This window comes from Phoca vitulina, unplaced genomic scaffold (genome assembly GCF_004348235.1).
Source record: "Phoca vitulina isolate PV1807 unplaced genomic scaffold, GSC_HSeal_1.0 scaffold73, whole genome shotgun sequence".
In the NCBI taxonomy this organism is placed as follows: domain Eukaryota; kingdom Metazoa; phylum Chordata; class Mammalia; order Carnivora; family Phocidae; genus Phoca; species Phoca vitulina.
In genome coordinates this window covers 3876257-3899958 of record NW_022589776.1, presented here as the reverse complement: position 1 = coordinate 3899958, position 23702 = coordinate 3876257, and the positions used below count along the sequence as shown (strand labels likewise).

Genomic DNA, 23702 nt, shown 5'->3' with positions numbered 1-23702 from the left:
ATGTAGGTAAAAATTCTGGGAAAATAAATACTCCCAATCATAATAGAATACCTAGAGAAACTATGGTACAGCTACAGGATTTTATTACTCTTAAATAAAAATTCTTTTTTAAGATTTTATTTATTTATTAGAGAGAGCAAGAGAGAGCGTGTGCACAAGCAGGGGGAATGGCAGGCAGAGAGGGAGAGAGAGTGAAGCAGCTCTCCGCTGAGCAAGGAGCCCGACTCGGGGCTCGATCCCAGGACCTTGGGATCATGACCTGAGCCGAAGGCAGATGCTTGACTGAGCCACCCAGGTGCTCCTCTTAAATAAAATGTTTATAGTTGAATTGAAAAATGTGTTAACAGTATAATGTAAGTGAAGCCAGAAACAAATATTTTATACCTCTGGATTTTTATAAGTACCTGTTGATTTTGCTTTAGAATTATTATATATCCTTAGTATAATTAGCAAAATCAGGAAATTAACATTAATATTATTTGAGATAACTTATTTAAATTTCAGCAGTTTTGCCATTAATACCATTAATAAATACTCTTTTAGCAAAAAGATAAAACTTTCCTTGTTCAGTACTAATCTACAATCACTTGTTGCATTTAGTTGTCATGCTTCTCTAATCTCCTTAAAACTCTTATCGTTCCTCAGTCTTACATTACACTGACATTTTTGAAGAGTATGTTATCTATTTTGTAGAACATCCCTCACTTTGAGTTTGTCAGATGTTTTCTTAGGACTCAATACAGATTATCCATTTTAACCGGGAATACTACAGAGTTGCACCCTTCTTTGTTAGTTTCTCATATCTGGGTGCATATGATACCTCTTTGCTCAATACTGATGATGTTAACTCTGATCACTTCATTAAGGTGGTACCTATGAGATTTCTCTACTGTAAAATTACCATTTTCTCTCATCTGTGCTATTAATAAATCTTACTTGAAATAGTTATTGATACGGTTATTGCCCAAATGATAATTAATGATAATTTTTAATTCCTTATTCCACATTTATTAGTTAGCATTTCTACTGTAAGAAAGACCTTTCCCCCTTTTTGTTTATATCCTTATGGATTTATGGATTCCTCCTAATTCATTCTGTTAATCATTTTTTTAAAAATATTTTATTTATTTATTTGACAGAGAGAGACACAGCGAGAGCCAGGAACACAAGCAGGGGGAGTGGGAGAGGGAGAAGCAGGCCTCCCACTGAGCAGGGAGCCTGATGAGGGGCTCAATCCCAGGACCCTGGGATCATGACCTGAGCCAAAGGCAGACGCTTAACGACTGAGTCACCCAGGCGCCTCTCTGTTAATCATTTTTAACTTAAATTGTCCCATATTTGGCTAGTTGGAACTCTTTGAAGTTGATTTCCACGTTCTTTTGACATGTTCCTATCATTCTTTAAGTACCTTCTTACATTCTTAGACAATAAGATGTTGCAGCATCAGCTTGCCCCAGTCCTGGAATCAGTGATGTATCCAAGAAACCTTATTTTCTTTCAGTGGAGAATGTTATTTAAATACCAAGATCTTGGTTTTAAGTGTGCTCATTGGTCCTCGAATGTCAGTGCCTGTAGGCGTTTTCAATGGACAGAGAGACCTAGGAGACATATGTATGTGTATATATAATGTATGTTATGTTATCTATACAGATATATATGCATTAATTACGTATTAATCACCTTAAGTGTTTGATTAATGAAAGGACTCACAGGAGTCAAATAGTTTATACTTCTGGAACAGCTTGATTAAAGGCAGTGGATACCATACAGCCAAGCAGAAGGAGGATACTCACTGAAAGGGGTATGGCGATTTCAGGTCCAGGCTTCTTTGTCCTTCCAGACTGGGTCATACAGGAACTGCTTTGTCTCCAGGTTTAGAAATACTCCTGGCTTGTGTCTCAAGTACTTCAGTAATAGGAATCCAAAGTTGGCTTGTGGTCAGGATCTCTTATTTTAAATATGTCACGTAGGCAGTACATTATAGTTACATGACCAGCCTTTAAAGGCTCCACTGAAACCACGTACAAATCATAAATTCATTTATTATTACTAAACAATGCTGACAGACTAATATATTTTGTTCCAGAACAACTCACTGACTTATGGTACAGAATATCATTTTATCTTTCTTTAGTGAATACATTGCATAATGTAGGCAAGAGTCTAGAGATAACCATGTGGGCAATCCAGACTAGCTGAGATTAATCCATGCTGCTCAGTATATAATACATAATATTTATACAATCATATATATTTCATATATTTATAAAACATATATATATATATATATATATATAAAACATGTCTCTGTGTTTCAGTGTCTCTCCTTTAATGGATGAATGGATAGAGAAGGTGTGTATGTATGCTCAATGGTATATTATTCATATATACACAATGGTATATTATTCAGCCGTAAAAAAGAAAAAAATCTTGGCATTTACTACAACATGGATAGATCTAAAAGTTATTACGTTAAGTGGAATAAGTAAGACATTTGGTAAATGTGGACATTTTTATTTAGAGGTAATCTAGATCAACACAAGTGATGAACATTTCCTTTTGATTTTTAACCATATTTATATCCTACCTATAGATCTAGACCTTATCCTGAATGTATTCATTCTGATGATTGACCTTGTAGATTATTTACAGCCAGTTCGTATTCTCACACATCTATCCCTTCACAATTAGTGTATTTCTCTTCATTTATATTAATGTTATTTTTAAATTTAACAATTAACATATGGCAGTGAGCTAAGCAATGCATTTTTACCAAGAATTATGAAGCAATCTAATTTTGGATGGATTAGAAAGGAATTGCACTGAAAAAATAAATTCAAGAAAAGCTAAGAGTAAATAGCAAAATAATTGTGAAAAAAAAGCTGCAATAAAACCTGGAAGGCAAACAGTGGTTTTGATTGCTTCTTAGTTATATTCTTGATTTTTGTTATTGTAATCATTCTCATGTTTCAGACTGAAATCTTTACTGTGTTTCCATTGAGCAAGATCACTTTTTTAAAAAATCCAGATTCTTGGGGATGCCTGGGTGGCTCAGTCTCTTAAGCGTCTGCCCTGGGCTCAGGTCATGATCCCGCGGTCCTGGGATCGAGTCCCACATGGGCTCCTTGCTCAGCGGGAAGCCTGCTGCTCCCCCTGCTTGTGCGCTCTCTCTTTCTCTCTCTGGCTGACAAAATCTTAAAAAAATAAATCCAGATTCTTCCCCTCAGAATTTATAAAAATTATGTTGGTACATAGAAAGGAATATATTTCATGAATATGTAAATAGAAGCACAATTACAATAAAAGAAACACTGAACTGAGCTCTTAATGTTAATTACTAGAACCATTCAAGTTACCCCTGTGCTTCTAACAAATTTCATCACCTTACCTTATGTCCTGAACTAATTACTTTTCTGATATTTCTGTTTATCAATGTGTTGATTTTTTTAAATAGTTTTACCATACATATATGTATCTCTATATATTATTTGGTTTGGCTATATGTAGACTTTCTAAAAATGATATTATGTAGTTTTTTGAGATTTGTTTTTTCAAAGATTAGTTCCTGATGTCTGTGGATGTAGTTGATTCATCTTCACTAAGGTATAATATTCCATTTTGTTAATGTACCACAATTTATCAGTTGTGCAGTCTGTCTACATTTGAGTTTTTGTAGAGTTTTTGTTTTTGCTATCAAGGGCATCTTTGTCCATGTCTCCTGATGTACAGGTGCAAGAGTTTCCCTAGATTTTGTACCTAGGAGAGGAAGTGAGGGTGACAGGGTAGACATATCAGTGGTTTTTGTATTTTGCGATAATATCAAATTGTTTTCAAAGTCTTTTTGTTAATATAAAGCTCCTACCACAAAAGTATATGAGTTTGTTTCTCCACATTGTTGTCAGTACTATTGAACCTCTAAATGGTTACCACTTTAGTGGCTAAGAAAAGAAGTTAGCTGTGGTTTTAATTCTTATTTTTCTGACACTCTAAAGCCAGCATGTTTTATTTATTGGCCTTTACTTTTTGAGAAATAGCATTTCATGTCTTTTTTTTAAATTTTTAAGTATTGGTCTTCTGTTTATTTACTTATAGAAGCTTTAATATATGTTCAAAGTAGTAATAACTTGTTTCTTAGGTGTTGCGAATGTTGCGAAGATCATTTTACAGTTTATAACTTCTTGCCTCTAATGTTGGGTTTTGATGAACAGAAGTTCTTAATTTGAGTTATTGAATTTGTAACTTCTATAATTAATGCCCTTTGTGTTTCATTTAAGAAATTCTGCCCTATTGAGATTATAAACATATTCAGTGATACAGCACATGGCCAATTTTGTAAATGTTCCATGTATGCTTAAGAATATATGTTTCTAATTGGGTACAGTGTTTTATATGTATTCATTAAATTAAGCTTTTAAACTAGGTCATATCATTTTCTCAGTTGAGTTGATGAAGTTAATCTACTGCTATGTTGGTGGGTTTGTCAATTTCTTTAGGATTTTTTTGCTTTATATATTTTTGAAGCTGTGCTATTATGTGTGCACTGGGTATACAATTATTAAGTTTAAAGTTTTGCATTTCCAGGTGCTGTTTCCATTTCCATTTCCATTAATGCTTTTCGTCTTGAGTTTTTTTCTTCTTTGATTAAACTTGCCTAGTACATTATTTTTCATGTTATTATTTCCAGATTTTTAGTGTCTTTATGTTTTCAGTGTTTTTTTTTTTTTTGCAGATAGCATACAGTTATATTTTAAAATTCCTTTCAATCACTAATTTAATTAGCATTCATATTTATTACTCTTTAATGCTTGCTATTTCTCTCCTTTTTGTGTTTTTCTCTTATATTTTTACCCCCTTCTCCCACCACTTTACTGTTTTAAACGTTACCTATTCTGTTAAAATGCTTTCAGTAGTTATCCTTGAAATTGATCCAAAGTTAACATCTAAACAGAATCTAAAGTTATTATCATCTTTTAAAAAAAATCTAATTCCAGGGGTGCCTGGGTGGCTAGATGGTTGGGCGTCTGCCTTCGGCTTGGGTCATGATCCCAGGGTCCTGGGATCGAGTGCCGCATCGGGCTCCCTGCTAGGCGGGAAGCCTGCTTCTCCCTCTGCCTCTGCCTCTCTCTCTCTCTCTCTCTCTCTCTCTGACTCTCATGAATAAATAAATAAAAAACATTTAAAAAAAAATCTAATTCCAGTATAGTTGACATACAATGCTGTATTAGTTTCAGGTGTACAATATACTGATTCAACAGTTTTGTACATTACTCAGTGCTCATTGTGATAAGTATAGTCTTAATCCCCTTCACCTTTTTCATGCATCTCCCCACCTACCTCCTCTCTGGTAGCCATCAGTTTGTTCTCTGTAGTTAAGAGTCTTTTTTTTTTATTTGTCTCTTTTTTTTCTTTGTTCATTTGTTTTGTTTCTTAAATTCTACATATGAGTGAAATCATATGATATTTGTCTTTCTCTGACTGACTTCGTTTACTTAGTGTTATACCCTTTAGATCCATCCATGTTGTTGCAAATGGAAAGATTTCATTCTTTTTCATGGCTGAGTAATATTCATGTGTGTGGGTGTGTGTGTACACACGTACACCACATCTTCTTTATCCATTCATCTGTCAGTGGACACTTGGGCTGCTTCCATAGTTCAGCTATTGTAAATAATGCTGTAATAAACGTAGGGTGCTTGTATCTTTTTGAATTAGTATTTTCAGATTGTTTGGGTAAATACCCAGGAGTAGAATTACTGGATCATATGGTAGTTCTGTTTTTAATTTTCTGAGGAATCTCCATTCTGTTTTCCACAGTGGCTGCACCAGTTTTCATTCCCATCAACAGTGTACAAGGGCTCCTTTTTCTTCATATCCGTGTCAACACTTGTTGTTTGTTTGTTTCTTTTTTTTTCTTTTTTTTTACTTTAGCCGTTCTGACACATGTGAGATAATATCTCATTGTGGTTTTGATTTGCATTTCCCTGATGATCAGTGATACTGAGCATCTTTTCATTAAATTTAATATCTTAATTACTCTCCTGAACAACATAAGTGCTCCAGAATTGAAACTTTCTTCACTCTTCTGATTTATATGCCATTTTTTGTTGTATTTTTTCTGACATGTTCTTAAGCCCCATAATTTAGATATTATAATTAATGTTACAAACAGTATTTAAAATTACTTATTGATTATAGGCTTTCTTTTCATTTTGTGCTTCAGGCCTTCCAGTTTGTTTACTGAAATTTTTTTTTTTTTTTAAGATTTTATTTATTTATTTGACGGAGATGCAGTAAGAGAGGGAACACAAGCAGGGGGAGTGGTAGAGAGAGAAGCAGGCTTCCTGCCGAGCAGGGAGCCCGATGTGGGGCTCGATCCCAAGACCCTGGGATCATGACCTGAGCCGAAGGCAGATGCTTAATGACGGAGCCACCCAGGCGCCCCTGTTTACTGAATTTTTTAAGCACACAATTTCACACATTTTTTTTTTAAAATGGCTTATAGGCAATATTCTTTGTTTTCATTCACATGAAAAAAATATTGCTCGTTTTATTGTGGGATAGTTTTTTCAGGATCTGAATTTTAGATTGGAGTTGTTTTCTTTCAACTTTTTGAGGATAATCAAAGTTCCTTTTCCTAGCTGCTTTTCTTGCTATTCTTGATGGTCCTGTCAGGTGAGTTATCTCTTCTGTTTGTCTGATTTTTTTTTTTTTCAAGATTTATTTATTTAGGGGCACCTGGGTGGCTCAGTTGGTTAGGCGTCTGCCTTCGGCTTGGGTCATGATCCCAGGGGCCTGGAATCGAGTCCCACGTCAGGTTCCCTGCTCTGTGGAGAGTCTGCTTCTCCATTTCTCTCTCTCTCTGCCTCTCCCCCTGCTTGTGCTTGAGCTCTCTCTCTCTCTCTCAAATAAATAGATGGGGTCTTTGGTAAAATAAAGATTTATTTATGAGAGAGAGAGACAGAGGTACAGAGAGACAGAGGGAGAAAGCGAGAGGAGGGTGCACGGATGGGGGGAGGGGCAGAGGGAGGAGAAAGATCATCTCAAGCTGACTCCCCATAGAGTGCAGAGCCCAACCTGGGGCGCCATCTCTTGACCCCAAGATCATTACCTGAGCCAAAATCAAGAGTCAGGCACTTAACTGAATGAGCCACCCAGATGCCCCTATTTGTCTGATTTTAAAATCATTTTGTTTTTGGACAGAAACACAGTTTTGCCTTACTGTGTCTAATTATTGATTTCTTTTAAGTTATCCTACTTGATAGGAATAATTTCTTTGTATTTATGTCTGTTTTCAGTTCTGTAAAATTGTCAACATGAATTCTTCAAATATTTCTTTTTCAGTCTTTTACAGTTTTCTGGGTCTCTAAGTGTCCATATTTTCAACCTTATACTTTTATACTTCTTAACCTCTGTTTCAGATTTTCTACCTTTTTATTTTTTAACCTTAGTTCTGGTTAATTCCTTTAGATTTATTTTCCAGTTCACAAATTCTCTTTTCAGTTTCTCTCAGTTTTAGTGTTTTTTCTTTTGTCGGTATTTGTCTCCAAATGAGTATTGTCCTCTTTGTCTTTTCCCTCCTCTGCACCATTATATTTTCTGAATTCTCTGAATTCAGCTTCTTATTTGCTTGTATATCTGTTAAATCTTTGGAAGTTGTCTTACTTTCTTGTGATTGAAGCACTGCTTTAAAGTAAGATTTTTACCTACCACCTAGTTTTAGCAGGGGTTCACTTTAGAGTGTTTTATTCAAGGTAGTACCTTAATATTTCTTACTTAAATACATTTGCAGTTATTATATACTTACGATGAACTTGTGTCATCTCAAGCTCTCGTCATTTGTCTCATCTCTGTGTCTGTGGGCCTCAAGCATAATAGAAAAATAACCATTTGTGGGAAGAATTGTCTTATCCTTTCATTTAAAATGGTGTAGGCAATATTATATATTGAGGACCATAGATTTTTTTAAAATGGATTTATATGCCAATATATTTCAGGTTTGCTGGCTTTATATATATGTGATTTAGTTATTCTGATCTTCTAATGTATATGGTAGACTAGTACATTCATATTACATATTACTGCCCCTTAATTTAATAATCAGTATTAACTTAAATATATATTCTGTCAATCAAGGACAATTTCTCTTATTCAAAGAGTACAGGGTTGCAATATAAGGATGATGAAAAAGTAATTAGTTTTCTTTTGAACGTTGTTTTCTAACAATTTCTGCATATTAAAATTCTCAAAATTCTAAAATTTAGCATGGTAGTTATAAAGGATCCTATCTTATTTATTTATTTATTTATTTTTAAAGATTTTATTTATTTATTTGAGAGAGAGAGAATGAGAGAGAACACATGAGAGGGGGGAGGGTCAGAGGCAGAAGCAGACTCCCTGCCGAGCAGGGAGCCCGATGCGGGACTCGATCCAGGGACTCCAGGATCATGACCTGAGCCGAAGGCAGTCGCTTAACCAACTGAGCCACCCAGGCGCCCTTAATTTATTTTTTATTATTTTTTAAAGATTTTATTTATTTATTTGACAGAGACACAGCGAGAGAGGGAACACAAGCAGGGGGAGTGGGAGAGGGAGAGGCAGGTCTCCTGCTGATCAGGGAGCCCGATGCAGGGCTTGATCCCAGGACCCCGGGAACATGACCTGAGCTGAAGGCAGGCGCTCAACAACTGAGCCACCCAGGCGCCCCGATTCTATCTTAATTTAATTTGGAGAGTTGAAAGAAGGTTCTTATTTCATTCTTATAAAATTGGCCTTGAGAGCCTATTTGCATATTTTATTTTATTTATTTTAATTAATTTATTTTTTTGGCTGGAAGATTAGAGTTTTATAGCAAACCATATTGTACCACAGATTCAAAGCCCAGCTGGGACTTAGCACTTGGCCCCACCGGGCTGCTTCCTCCTCCTCCCCCAACTGGCCCCATCCTCAGGCCTTTCTCCATCTCCAGAAGTCCCTCCCCTCTGGCCTTTGGTCCACCCAGCCCCTCCCCCACCTATGCGCCTCCCTGTAACCTGAGGTATGTTGATAGATTTCCCCCCTCCCTTACATAGTACAAGCAGGCTTCCCCAGGAGGCTTGGGCTCAGGGGCAGGACCTGGACCCCAACTCCTGCCCCTGGCCCCACAAACCCTGAGGTTATTTGCATTTTAAAATAAAAATTGAAAAATATGGTCTAAGAACTATGAGTATTTACCATTTTTAGTTATTTTAATATGTTGATATTTTGAATATGCAATCATTTAGGTATTCTGTGCAGAAAAAGACTATCATTTGTTCTTAGTTACAAGTGTCTTTTCTTATGTTACTACTTTAGACAAAGAAACAGCCTTGGTATAACAGCACATTAGCATCAAGAAGAAAACGACTCACTGCTCATTTTGAAGATTTAGAGCAATGTTACTTTTCTACAAGGATGTCTCGTATTTCAGGTACATATTCCAGACTTCTTAAAATAAATCAAGTTCATATGTCAGATCCATTTCTAGTTTCTTATGCTGGATTTATATAAAGTTCTATTTATAAAACAAAAGTGTGTATTTTCAACATATTCTACCAGAATGTTATGGAGGTTCTTAGAGATATTGAAGAACATTTGTTGCCCATAGCTATTTTTGTTTTTTTTCCCCTCTATTTGGGGATTTTTAATCTTTGTGTAGTGAGCTATATAAAGTTAAGAAAAAAAATCAACCATGAATATGTTGCTACGAAAAATAAGTTCCATTCAATTGCCTCTTATTATGAAATATTAAACATTTATTAAGTTTTAAGCACTGTCCTTTGTGCTAAGAATAAAAAGATGAAAGAACTGATTTCTGTTGTCAGGGAGTATTGTAAATTCAGTGAGGCAAAGCAACAGGTAAATAATTCTACGTGATATTATATGTTGTATAAGTGTGTTAGGGGAATAGAGAAGAATATCCACTAATACAGCCAGGAATGAAAAATCCACACCAAGTTGAAAATGGGGAAATGTAAGGGAATGATCACTGTAGGGATTTTAGAGGATTGTATTTAGTCAAGGCTAGAATTCATTAACTAAATAAGGTAATTAGAAACATCTTCAAAGTAGAGGAAATAACTTATGCAACGTCATGGACATGATAGGATATTTTCATTGCATTACTGTAGTTCTGCCCCTTGAGTTGTAAATTTCTCAATGTCTTTGCTCACCAATGAAGTAGGGACATTAATAACCAACCCTATGTTTTGTTTTGTTTTTTAGGATTTATAGGTGATATAAATATATCTATAAAATATAAATTAGGTGCTCAATTAACTCATGTCATTAGTAATACACCTGCTCAAAATGAGGACCACCCAGGAAAAAAATGTGTGATATTTTATTAGTTGTTAAAAATTTGGCCTTAGTTTTCTCTTGAATAGGCATGTTTGTATTAAAATCTACACATTTTTAAAATTAAGAACACAGGAAACAATGGGTGTTGTTGATGAGGATGCGGAGAAAGGGGAACCCTCTTGCACCTTGGTGGGAATGCAAACTGTTGTAGCATCTCTGGAAAACATTATGGAGGTTTCTCAAAATGTTAAAAATAGAACTACCCTGTGATCTAGCGGTTGTACTACTAGGTATTTATTCAAAGGATAACAAAAACACAGATTCAAAGGTATATATGTATCCTGATGTTTATAGCAGCATTATTAACAATAGCCAAACTGTGGAAAGAGCCTAGATGTCCATTGAGTGATGAATGGATAAAGAAGATGTGGTATATATTCACAATGAAATATTAGCCATCAATTAGAATGAAATCTTGCACAACGATGTGGATGGAGCTAGAGTGTATTATGCTAAGTGAAATAAGTCAGAGAAAGGCAACTACCGTACGATTTCACTCATATGTGGAATTTAAGAAACAAATCAGAAGAACATATGGGAGCAGGGGTAAAAAGAGAGAGAAAACAAACCAGAAGAGATAGAGAATAAACTGAGGGATGATGGAGGGAGGTGGGTAGGGGATGGGCTAGATGGGTGATGGGTATTAAGGAGGGCACTTCTTATGATGAGCACTGGGTGTTGTATGTAAGTGATGAATCACTGATTTCTACTCCTGAGACCAATATTGCACTGTGTGCTGACTGACTAGAATTTAAATAAAAATTTGAAGGGAAAGAAAAAATCTACACATTGCTTAGGACCTTTGGACAAATTTGCCTTAGGATAGGTGGTGGAAGAAAAAGAAGATTTACATACCATTTTTCCTGTGAATTCTAGGTGGGAACAAGCTTTGTTTATAAATGTGTATGCAATTAATGATCAACAGTTTTTATAAGATGGGAAACTTTCATTGTATCGCCTGGAAATTGAGCCCCTTTTTGAGCTTCTGTAATAGTCTATAAAGTGCAATAGGAAGCTGTGAAATTGAAAATGGTTTGATATTTACAAACTGATTGGCAGAAGGTTCATATTAACGCTGTTAGATGTTATTTGTTGGTACATTGTTGGAGTACATCCATAGGCAAATGGCAGACATTTAAAAGAAAAAGAGAGGTAGGAAAGAGAGATTGGGGAATAGTTTTTAAGTAACTAGCAGCGTGGCATTGCTGTGGCATAGTAAAGGTGTAGTCACAGACCAATTTATTTTGGGGATGTAAGATTACTGGAAGGTAGAATAAATTAAAAACAGGAGGAAGATTAGATTTTCATTTTTATGGGCATGGTTATATTGTATTTAAAACATGTTGTCCTTAGTTTTTAGGAGTCTCAAGTTTATCTTACTGAATTTACATATTGACTACACTTAACCGTATTGCTGAATATGAAGTTCCTCCTAGTGTCCTTGACTGTGAAGAGGAAATTGTAACTTCTGTGTAATGGAGTACATAGTGTTTGTTTTTCCTTCTGTATATTTTTAAATGAAAATCCATCCCCTCTTTCTGACTTTCAATTTTCAACTCTGGAAATGAGAGATGAAGATTAAGAGATTAATGCCCTGGACTCTTAGTTGTAATTGGAAGAGAAGGTAAATTATAAAGCATTGGAAGAGAAGGTAAATTATAAAGCATTAGAAGAGAGAAAAAGGTGCTGAACACACTTTCACAAACTAATCTGTAATTGGAATAGGAAAAGTAATACGCTAGCAGATATGTATGATTATTGACCATAAACCTACCAAGCATACAAAATCCTACCTTTTCATAACCAGATAAAAATCAAATGCCTATACTTTCAGATACTAAAATAATTATTTTTAGTGTTTTCTTTATAACTTCTTTTGGAAGTAGATGTTCATGAATAGGTGTGATGGCCCCAGAAGTTTAGCTACCCAGGAAAAGATTATGGACTTAAGCAGAATATACATTCTTGAATGCTTGTAAATTTTTTATACTTAGGGATTGGTGTCAAAATATGAAAGAATAGATTTACATTAAATTAGTATTTAAACAAATATCTAAGGTGTCTTTCCAGTCACTATTTATTATATTAAATACTCATAGTTAATAAGATTATATATAAAAAGAACCAAGTAGTTGTTACATTCAAACCACTTTGTAGTACAGTTGATTTCGTTTTACTGCAGTAATCCATGTTTTATTTCCAATTTGTTGAATTTACTGAGAAGAATTTTTGTGGAGCAGGAACATTATTTAAGTAACATTATGACAGTGCATGCTAATTGGGTTTGTTTTTTGCTGTTTTTAGAATGGAAACAGTATAAAATTGGAACCTTTGATATAGGTTGTTAGATGAATTTGCCATTTTAGTGTTTAGATCTTTAAAATGTAAAATATCGGAGACAGAAGCTTAGTATGAGAGACTAGTAATTGTTTTTTTGCCATAGTAGTGTTAGATAAATTTCTTTATGTCAGTAGTTACCTTTAAGATAACCTAGTATCTCCAGATGAATTAAATCAATTCTTTACTGTCTATCCTTGGTACCTTAACTCTGTAGACTTAATGATTTTTTTTTTAAGATTTTATTTATTATTTATTAGAGAGAGAGAGCACGAGCCTGGTAAGCAGCAGAGGGAGAAGCAGACTCCCCACTGAGCAGGAAGCCTGACATGGGGTTTGATCCCGGGACTCCAGGATCATGACCTGAGACAAAAGCAGACGCTCAACCAGCTGAACCACCCAGGCGCCTCAGACTTAATGATTCTTATATCTAAATTTCATTATGCCTGCTTATTTTCAGAGGACATTTAAGAAGGGGAAATCATGGGGCAACTGGGGGGCTCACTTGGTTAAGTGTCCCACTCTTGGTTTTGGCTCAGGTCATGATCTCGGGGTCGTGAGATGGAGCACCACGTTGGGCTCCCTGCTCCGTGGGAAGTCTGCTTTCTCTCTCTCCCACCCCCTGCTTGTGCGCGCTCTCTTTTTCTTTCTCTCTCTCTCAAATAAATAAATCTTTAAAGTGTGTGTGTGAGGGAAATCACGAAAGTTTACCTTGAAAAAGTTGTATGTGTTTGTATGTGTATGAGCTAAAACTAATGAAGAAGGTATGAAAACAGTGTTGTAACAATCTTACTTCAAATTTCAGTTATGAAGCTAACTAAATTGGGTGTTTTACTTTTCTTTCTTTGGAAAGGAAAATACAAGTCCAAACTTAAAGCATTTTTGAAAAGCAATGATTTTTTATTCATGCTTTCTCTGTAGTCTTGTTTCTGGGTTGGAGAATAGATAGCTGTATTTATTCCATCTTTCATGAGATGATTTTGTGATTTAAATTCCACATAATTTAATTATGAATAGTTTACTGAAATGGACTTTATTCAAAGTATTTATGCAGTGCTCTAGTGGATGGAATTAATGTTTTCCTTAGTCCACCAAGACATTTGAGTAGAAGTATTTTATTTTTGAGAATAATTGATATATTACAGTTTTCTCCTCCCTTTTCATAATTGATTTGAGAAACATCAAAGTATAAAGTGAGCAAGTATTTCACTTTCTTTTTACTTAAAAAGCAATTGCTTTCTTAATCTATGTTATAAATTGTGTTTTGATAGTAAATAAATGTGGGCTTGCAGATGTATCTCTGTAAACGCGTTCCTTCAAAATAACGAATATACTCAGTGTATATACTCCTCTGTCCACCTTCATTTTCTCCATTGATAAGGGATTTTTGTTTTAATGAAAGATTATATTTCTCTTGATCAGAGGTACTTTTTTGTTTTCCAAGATATTATTGCTTAAAAAATAAAGTGTTTACAGTATGTTTTTATTGGTGTTGAAAGAGACAGTGTCTTTCAATGAACCACGAAGAAATTTTTATTAAAGCTGAGAGATCAGCTAAATAATTTGTGCATGCTAGTGTTCTCTAAATACTTAAGAATTGTTTATATTTAGAATATATTTTTTAATCTGTATATACTGCTCTTTGACTTACATTGCAGTAAAATTTATTTTATTTTGTTTTCTTCATATAGATGATAGTCGAACTGCAAGCCAGTTGGATGAATTTCAGGAATGCTTGTCTAAGTTTACTCGATATAATTCAGTACGACCTTTGGCTACATTGTCATATGCTAGCGATCTCTATAATGGTTCCAGCATAGTCTCTAGGTAAGTATTGGGCAGCACTCTTTATATTTACTTTTGCAAGAGTATCTAGAATTTAATCTAGAATTTAACAAGCAGTTTCATTGTTCTAGTTAAGAGCCTGGAACACTACATCAAAAACTAATGATGTAATGTATGGTGATTAACATAACATAATAAAATAAAATTAAAAAAAAATAAGGAAATAAAAAAAAAAAGAGCCTGTGTTCTGAAGTCAGGTTGCCTGCCAATTTTTATTTCTGTGGTCTTGGTCAAGTTCCTGAATCTCTTTAGTCCTCAATGTCTTCATCTTTAAAATGGAATGATTAATAGTATTCACCTCTTAGGGTTGCAGTTTGTGTTCTTACAATGTCTTTGTCTGGTTTTGGTGACAGGGTGTATATGCTCTTCTCATAAGGGCTCCCTCATCTTCAGTTTTCTAGAAGAGTTTGTGAAGAATTGGTATTATTTCTTCCTTATATATTTTGTAGAATTCTCCAGTGAAACTATCTTGGCCTTGAGTTTTCTTTGAGGGAAGAGTTTTAAATATAACTTAAACTTTTTTTTTTTAAAGATTTTATTTATTTGACAGAGAGAGACACAGCAAGAGAGGGAACACAAGCAGGGGGAGTGGGAGAGGGAGAAGCAGGCTTCCCGCTGAGCAGGGAACCTGATGCGGGGCTCGATCCCAGGACCCCGGGATCATGACCTGAGCTGAAGGCAGACACTTAATGACTGAGCCACCGAGACGCCCCTATAAATTAAATTTTTAAAAGAAGTGTAAGACTAATCAGGTTATTGATTTTTTTTTCTTGATTGAACATTATTTTTAGTTTGTGTCTTTAAAAGAATTGCCCAGGGCGCTTGGGTGGCATAGTCAGTTAAACGTCTGCCTTCGGCTCAGGTCCTGATCCCAGGGTCCTGGGATCAAGCCCCCCATCGGGCTCCCTGATCGGTGGGGAGTCTGCTTCTCCCTTTCCCTCTGCCTGCTGCTCTGCCTACTTGTGTTCTCTCTTTCTCTCTGTCAAATAAATAAATAAAATCTTTAAAAAAAAAAAAAGAATTTGCCCATTTCACCTAGGTTGTTGAATTTATTGGCATTCATGTGTTTGTAATATTCCTTTATTATCCTTTTATGTCTTTAGATTCTCTAATGATGTTCCCTTTCTCATTCCTGATATTGGAAACTTGTTTCCCTTTATTTTTTTTTTCCTTAATAGTCTGGTTTAGAAGTTTATCAATTTTATTTGTCTTTTCAAATAGCTCTTAGTTTATTGATATTCTATATTTTTCTGTTTCATTGATTTCTGCTCTTAACTTTATTATTTCTTTTTCTGCTTTCTTTAGATTTAATTTGCCTCTTTGTTGTTTCTTAAGGTAGAAACTAAAGTGATTGAGTTGAAAATTTGCTTCTGTAATATAATTTGTGCTTTAAATTTCTCTTCATGCCCTGAATTAGCTGCATCCCATGAATTTTTGATGTGGCATTTTTTCTTTTTTCCAAATTTTATTTTTATTGTGATAAAATACATGTAACAAAATACACTATCTTAACGAGTGTGCTGTTCAGTGGTATTTAATAAATACCTTCATAATATTGTGCAAGTGTCACTAGTATCCATTGTTTTAATACTTGACATCTTGTAAAACTGAAAATCAGTATCCGTTAAACAGTAACTCTTCATTCCCATCTTCCCCGAATCCTGGCAACCACCCTTCTACTTTATTTCTCTATTATTTTGACTACTCTGAGTAACTCATTTAAGTGAAATTATACAGTATTTGTTTTTTTGTGACTGGCTTATTTCACTTAGCAAAATGTTGTCAGTTTTTGTCCATGTTGTAGCATATATCAGAATTTTACTACGTTTTAAGGCTGAATTACACTCCATTGTATGTATGTATATGCCACATTTTGCTTATCTGTTTGTCTGTTGATGGACACATATGTTGCTTCCATGTTCTTTTTTTCTTTTTTCTTTATTATGTTATGTTAATCACCATACATTACATCATTAGTTTTTGATGTAGTGTTCCATGATTCATTGTTTGCATATAACCCCAGTGCTCCATTCAGTACGTGCCCTCGTTAATACCCATCACCAGGCTAACCCATCCCCCCACTCCCTTCCCCTCTAGAGTCCTCAGTTTGCTTCCATGTTTTTTAACTGTTGTGAATAATACTGCTATGAACATGGGTGAATAGCTACCTCTTCAAGACCTTATTTTCAGTTCTTTTAGGTATATCCCCAGATATGGCATTGCTGGATTATATGGTAATTCTATTTCTAATTTTTTGAGGAGCTGCCATACTGTTTTCCACAGTGGCTGTGCCATTTTATAATCCCACCAGCAGTGCATAAGGCTTCCAGTTTCTCCGCATTCTTGCCAGCACTTGTTATTTTCTGTTTTTGATAGTCACCATCCTAACAGATGTGAGGTGTGGTAGCTCTTAGATTTGCTTTGCATTTCCCTAATGACTAGTGATGTTGTGCATTGTTTCCTGTGCTTATTGGCCATTTGTTTTATAGAAATTTCTATTGAAGTCTTTGCCCAGTTTTGAATTTTGTTGTTGTTGTGTTTCAGTAGTTCTCTATATATTCTGCATATTAATCTCTTATCAGATATGTACATATTTCCTCTAATTCTGTGGGTTGTCTTTTTTTTTTTTTAAAGATTTTATTTATTTATTTGAGAGAGAGAATAAGATACAGTATGAGAGGGGGGAGGGTCAGAGGGAGAAGCAGACTCCCTGCTGAGCGGGGAGCCCGATGCGGGACTCGATCCCGGGACTCCAGGATCGTGACCTGAGCCGAAGGCAGTCGATCAACCGACTGAGCCACCCAGGCGCCCCTGTGGGTTGTCTTTTTACATTGATACTGTCTATTGAGTCACAGAATTTTATAATTTACATGACATCTAATTTGTCTATTTTTCTTCTGTTGCCTGTGCTTTTGATGTCATATCCCAGAAATCATTATCAAATCCGAAGTCATGAAAAGAGTTTTGTAATTTTGTGTTTTAGATTTAACTTTCTGATCCATTTTGAGTTAATTTTTGTGTATGGTTTTAGGTAAGGGTCCAGCTTCATTCTTTTTTTTATATGATTATGCAGTATCCCCAGCATCATTTCTTGAAAAACTCCGTTCCTTTTTGAATGGTATTGCCACTCTTGTCAAAGGTCATTTGACCATATATATATATATGGAAGGGTTTATTTCTGTTTCTCCTCTCTGCTTCGTTGGGCTGTATAGCTATTTTTATGCCACTACCACGCTTTTTTTAAGAGAGAGAGCGAGAGAGTGAGGGCTGGGGGGCAGAGACGGAGGGAGAGAATCTTAAGTAGGTTCCACACCCATCATGGAGCCCAACGCCGGATTCTGATTTTGTGACCCTGAGATCATGACCTGAACCAAAATCAAGAGTCAGAGTCTTAACAGACTGAGCCACCCAGGTGCTCCAACATACTGTTTTATTATAGCTTTGTAATAAATTTTGAAATCAGGAAGTGTGAGTCCTTTAGCTCTGTTCTTTTTCAAGATTGTTTTTTCTATTTCTGCAGAAAATGTCATTGGGATTTTGACAGGGATTGCATTGAATCTCCAGATTGCTTTGGGTAATATTGACATCTTAACAATATTCAGTCTTCTAATCCATGGACATGAGATGTATCTCCATTTATTTCTGTCTTTAATTTTTTTCAGCAATTTTTTGTAGTTTTCATTGCACACATCTTTCACTTTTGATTAATTCCTAAATATTTTTTTGATGCTGCTGTAAGTGGAGATGTTTTCATAATTTTATGACTATTCATTGTTATTGCATTGAAAATAGGATTTTCATTTTCATTCAGTTCAAGAAACTTAAGTTTCAAATTTGATTTTTTTTTTCGACTCACGGATTATTGAGACATATCTTAATAGTTTTCAGATATTGGGATTTTCTAGTTATCTTTTTGTTATTTTTATCTTCATTATCTTGGTGACTATTCTTTAAAAATTTTTAATAAAAATTTCTAATACACATAAAAATAGAGAGAATGGAATAATAATCCCTCATATAGCCATCTTCCAGATTCAGCATGATCCAGATTTTGCTATCCTTGCTTCTTTTATACTTTTCTTTTTTTAAAAAATATTTTATTTATTTATTTGACAGAGAGAGAGAGAGAGAGAGAGACAGCGAGAGAGGGAACACAAGCAGGGGGAGTGGAAGAGGGAGAAGCAGGCCTCCCGTGGAGCAGGGAGCCCAATGCAGGGCTCGATCCCTGGACCCTGGGACCATGACTGGAGCCAAAGGCAGATGCTTAACGACTAAGCCACCCAGGCGCCCCTTCTTTTATACTTTTCATTCTTTCTTTGCTTATGTATTTCTTTTTTAAGATTTTATTTATATATTTGAAAGAGAGAGAGAGACAGCGATAGAGCACAAGCGGGGAGGAGAGGGACACGCAGACTCCCCGCTGAGCACGGAGCCCTCAGTGGGGCTCAATTCCAGGACCCTGGGATCATGATCTGAGCTGAAAGCAGATGCTTAACTGACTGAGCCACCCAGGTGCCCCTGCTTAATATTTTGAGGCAAATTTCAGATGCTATGTCATTTCATCCTTATATCCTTAAGAATGTAAATACGAACATCGTAAAACCACAGGGCTGTATCATATGTAACACAATTACCAGTAATCCCTTGGTATCATCACATTGCTTGTTTATGTTCAGAATCTCCTAGATATAATTAAGAAACCGTAAAAAGATGTTTTCATGCAGATCAGGAATTTGGCAATTTTTAACTTGTCCAATACATTACTATGTATGGTTTTCCATTTGCATGATGAAGATTTTTATTAACATATAAGAATATTGATCTTGGAATTTAAGCTAATAGCTAAAAAGAGACTTGCAGTAAACCTTTTATTGTATTCCAGCTGGTTTAGCTCAGTATGAGTAAGACAAGAATTCATGCATTCATTTTTTTTTTCTATGTGTTGGGTAATGTGAGTTTTCTTTATCAAGCACTGGAGTGATTAAAACTTGAAAATGCAGTACACTGTGGGGCTTATTTAACTAATTTAATGAGTGATTAAATTTATATAACAAAAATTAATTGACTCCTTAATGTGGGCTAGGCTAAGAGTACAATCATGAACAGGCCAGATATGATGGTTGGATTTAGGAAAGCTCTTAGTATTATTTCAGTGCCTTTATAGAGGCAATGTAAGAAAGTTATTGAAACACTTTAGCTTGGAGTAACAGTGTAACACTATTACTTAATTTTTTAAATTTTTTTTGAGAGCACCGTGTGCTTGTGCAGAAGTTGGGGGTGGTGAGGGGCAGAGGGAGAGAGAAAATCCCAAGCAGCCTCCACACCCAGGGAGGAGCCTGACATGGGGTTTGATCCCATGTCTTGATCCCAACCCTGAGATCATGACCTGAACTGAAAACAAGAGTTGGACGCTTAACTGACTGAGCCACCCAGGCGCCCCTTAAATTCTTAACTAGTGTAGGAATGTATAATATATGGTTTTAAAAGCTTGAGAAATGTAGCTTGAATATGAAACAACACAAATAACAATGGAGGTTTATAATAATGATCTGATGTATATATTTACCTATAATTATGTGATTCTACTCAACTAAAATGTAATGTAGATTATAGTTCTATTGTAATATAGATTAATGTCCCTTATCATTGTAAATTAACCCTGCATTGTATTTTCTTTTCCATTAAAAAAATGAACAAAAATCCAAAAACAAAGTAAAAATTTCCATCTTAACTTTATATTACAAAAGCAGCATTTCTAGTTAGGAAATGTAGAATTGGTTATACATCTCTAGGATTCAAAAAAGAATAAGAGCCATTTTTTTTCATCATTTTTGAAAGCCATTTTAGCTTGATTTTAATATAATCCTGGGCAGGTTTTTTTTCTTAATGCTATTCAGTGCCCCCCCCCCCCCCCCCGCCCCAAGTTTTGTTTGAATTCTAGTTGGTTAACACATAGTGTAATATTGTTTTCAGGAATATTAAGTCTTGATCATACAGAGACATTTATGTAAGAGCACTGTGTATTCTGAGGCAGAAGTTTACTGAAGACTTCAGTAAGATTTCAGTTTGGGAATACCACTTAATGAAAGTGAGATTAGGGGCAACTGGGTAGTGCAGTTGGTTGGGCGTCAGACTCCCGCACCCTTTGGAGTCGGCTTGAGGCTATTGGTTCCCCCTCCCCACTCTCTTGCTTGCTCTTTCTCTGGAATAAATCTTTTTTTTTTTTTTTTTGAGTGAGATTGGTTTTATTAAAATATTTTAATTAAAATTTTAAAAGATACCTTTAGTTGTTTCATCTTGCCATCTTAACATTGTTCTTTTATTGACATTGAACTAACATTTCTGAAAAAAAAAATTTTAATTTTGAAGGTTTATAATATAAGACAGGATAGATGAAGACTAGTAGGTAGCAACAATGAAAATAGTATTCAGAGAGACTTAGCAAGTTTCACAGCCCTGGTGATTTTTTTGCTTTTCCTACTTTCTCATATTCACACACATCATTGATAATAAATTCACTTTAAAGGCTTTTAATTCCTCTCAAAATAGGAAATTTTGATGAAGAACTTCTTTTGGAAAAGAGATAAAGACATTAAAAATGACAAATGTTGAATTTGCATTATTTAATAATGTTGCAATATTTCATTACATTGTAGAAGAAATTGTTCTTACTGTAAAATTGCATGAAATATATCTAGTGTTGGTAATTCACTGCATTGAGAATCTCACTGAGAGAAAAAGAAACTTGGTTTTAAAGTTTTCCTTTTGCAGGGTGCCTGGGTGGCTTAGTCGCTAAGTGTCTGCCTTTGGCTCAGGTCATGATCCCATGGTCTTGGGATCAAGCCCTGCATTGGGCTCCCTGCTCAGCGGGAGTCTGCTTCTCCCTCTCCCACTCCCCCTGCTTGTGTTCCCTCTCTCATTGTGTCTCTCTCTGTCAAATAAATAAATAAAATCTTCAGGAAAAAAAAAGTTTTCCTTTAGCATATGGATCGTGTTGGGTTATTTAATACCAACATACTTACAATTCCACAAGGTGGCAGCATTTGTTTACTTTGACAGTATCTCAACTATTAGTGGACTAGGTATGGAAATAAATGGCTTATGGAAATTAGTAGCTAATAGAGAAGTTCATGCTCATGAATACTAGATGGTCCTAGGTTAACAACAGCAAGTAATGGAAAGGATAGAAACTCATCTTACACATAACAATGATGTCACATTTTGCATATTTTCTTAAATACCTATTGGCCATCAGAAATGAATTTTTTGTAATTGTATTGTTTGAACTTACTGAATACTTAGCAGTAGCTGTTTCTTCAATTCCTGGTTTGAATTTTACATACGTAGGTTGTTATGGTTAAAATTGTTCTACATTCCATCTGTAGTTTAGAGGTTATATTAACATTTTTGCTCATGGTTTCTGAAATTTTTAAGTAGAATTGCAGCAGACATTAGTAAATTTATAAGAAGAAAATGGTTATGTATTGTGGCATTGCTGCTGCTAGATCAGTCGCTACATTGGTAATGTAGTGTTTGATTATTTGATTACTTTTAAGGATACTTTTGTAAGTACCTTACATGATACTGTAAGTATTCACTAACTCATTTAATCTTTATATCAAACCTGTGGAATAAGGCACTGTGGCCAATCCCATTGTACAGATGAGGAATTGTGGTAGAGAGAAATTATCTAACTTGTCCTAGTTCAACACAATGCAAGTGAATGATAGAATTAAGATTTGAACTGAGACACTGTGGCTTCTGAGTTCCGCTCTTCCGTTATTCCCTGCAGGACCTGTTGAAACACTATTTTTGAGACACCCAAAAGAATAAAAGGAATAAATTCTTTTGAGTTTCTTTCTTTCTTTTTTTTTAAAGATGTTATTTATTTTAAGTGGGGGAGGAGCAGAGGGAGTGGCAGAGAATCTCTAGCAGACTACCCGCTGAGCACAGAGCCTGAATGAGGCTTGATCCCATAACCCTGAGATCATGACCGGAGCTGAAATCAAGAGTCGGACACTCAGCCAACTGAGCCACCCAGGCATACCTCTTTTGAGTGTGTGATACTTGGTATCCCTATTACTTTCTTGTCTGATTTGCCCTTAATAATGAGCATGTTTTTAATTTGATGTAGATATTCTATTAAAATGCCACTCTTGCCATAGCTTGAAACTATTCATGTTCAACATTTATTTTTGTAGTAGCCAGTTATAAGAATTGTTTTTCCTAAATTTCAATTTTTTTTTTAAAGATTTATTCATTTTTTTTTTTTAAAGATTTTATTTATTTATTTGAGAGAGAGAGAATGAGAGAGAGCGAGTACATGAGAGGGGGGAGGGTCAGAGTGAGAAGCAGACTCCCTGCCGAGCAGGGAGCCCGATGCGGGACTCGATCCAGGGACTCCAGGATCATGACCTGAGCCGAAGGCAGTCGCTTAACCAACTGAGCCACCCAGGCGCCCCAAAGATTTATTCATTTGACAGAGAGAGACACAGTGAGAGAGGGAACACAAGCAGGGGGAGTGGGAGAGGGAGAAGCAGGCCTCCCGCTGAGCAGGGAGCCTGATGCGGGGCTCGATCCCAGGACCCTGAGATCATGACCTGAGCCGAAGGCAGATGCTTAACGACTGAGCCACCCAGGCGCCCCTAAATTTCAATTTTTAATGACAGCCAGTACTGATTCTGTATTGTAGAGTGCTGTGACTTTTTAATTTGTATTTAAAAACATGTCCAGGTAATCAAATAATTTGTTTTTGAAGGAAAAATTATGACTTATTTTATTTTATTTTATTTTTTAAACAAGTTGTTTTGTTTGTTTTGTTTTGTTTTAAGTAGGCTCCGTACTGGGCCCAAGCGTGGAGCCCATCTTAGGGCTCTAACTCAAGACCCTGAGTTCAAGCCCTGAGCTAAAATCGAGTCGTACACTTAACCCACTGAGCCACCCAGGCGCCCCTATGACTCTTTTGGACTGCTAATGAACTTTTTCTTTTTTTCAGAAGATTTTTTGTTATCATCCTACAAGGTATTGGGCTATCTGGGATCAACGAGAAATGTCAGGATTTGGGAGTACAGAGAAAATAATTTGCTTCCAGAATTTTGCTCAGGCCTAATGTTTTATTTATTTTTATTTTTATTATTTTTTTTAGT

At 35.5% G+C, this 23702-nt stretch overlaps 1 protein-coding gene across 5 annotated transcripts in view; it reads left to right on the top strand.

The window, feature by feature from the left end:
- COP1 (COP1 E3 ubiquitin ligase) overlaps positions 1–23702 on the top strand; it is a 262526-nt gene that overhangs the window by 91588 nt on the left and 147236 nt on the right. For all 5 annotated transcript variants that reach the window (XM_032393455.1, XM_032393457.1, XM_032393454.1 and 2 more), the window contains 2 exons: positions 9331–9445; positions 14403–14538. In XM_032393455.1, the coding sequence (XP_032249346.1) occupies positions 9331–9445; positions 14403–14538 (251 nt within the window). The remainder of the gene's footprint in view (positions 1–9330; positions 9446–14402; positions 14539–23702) is intronic.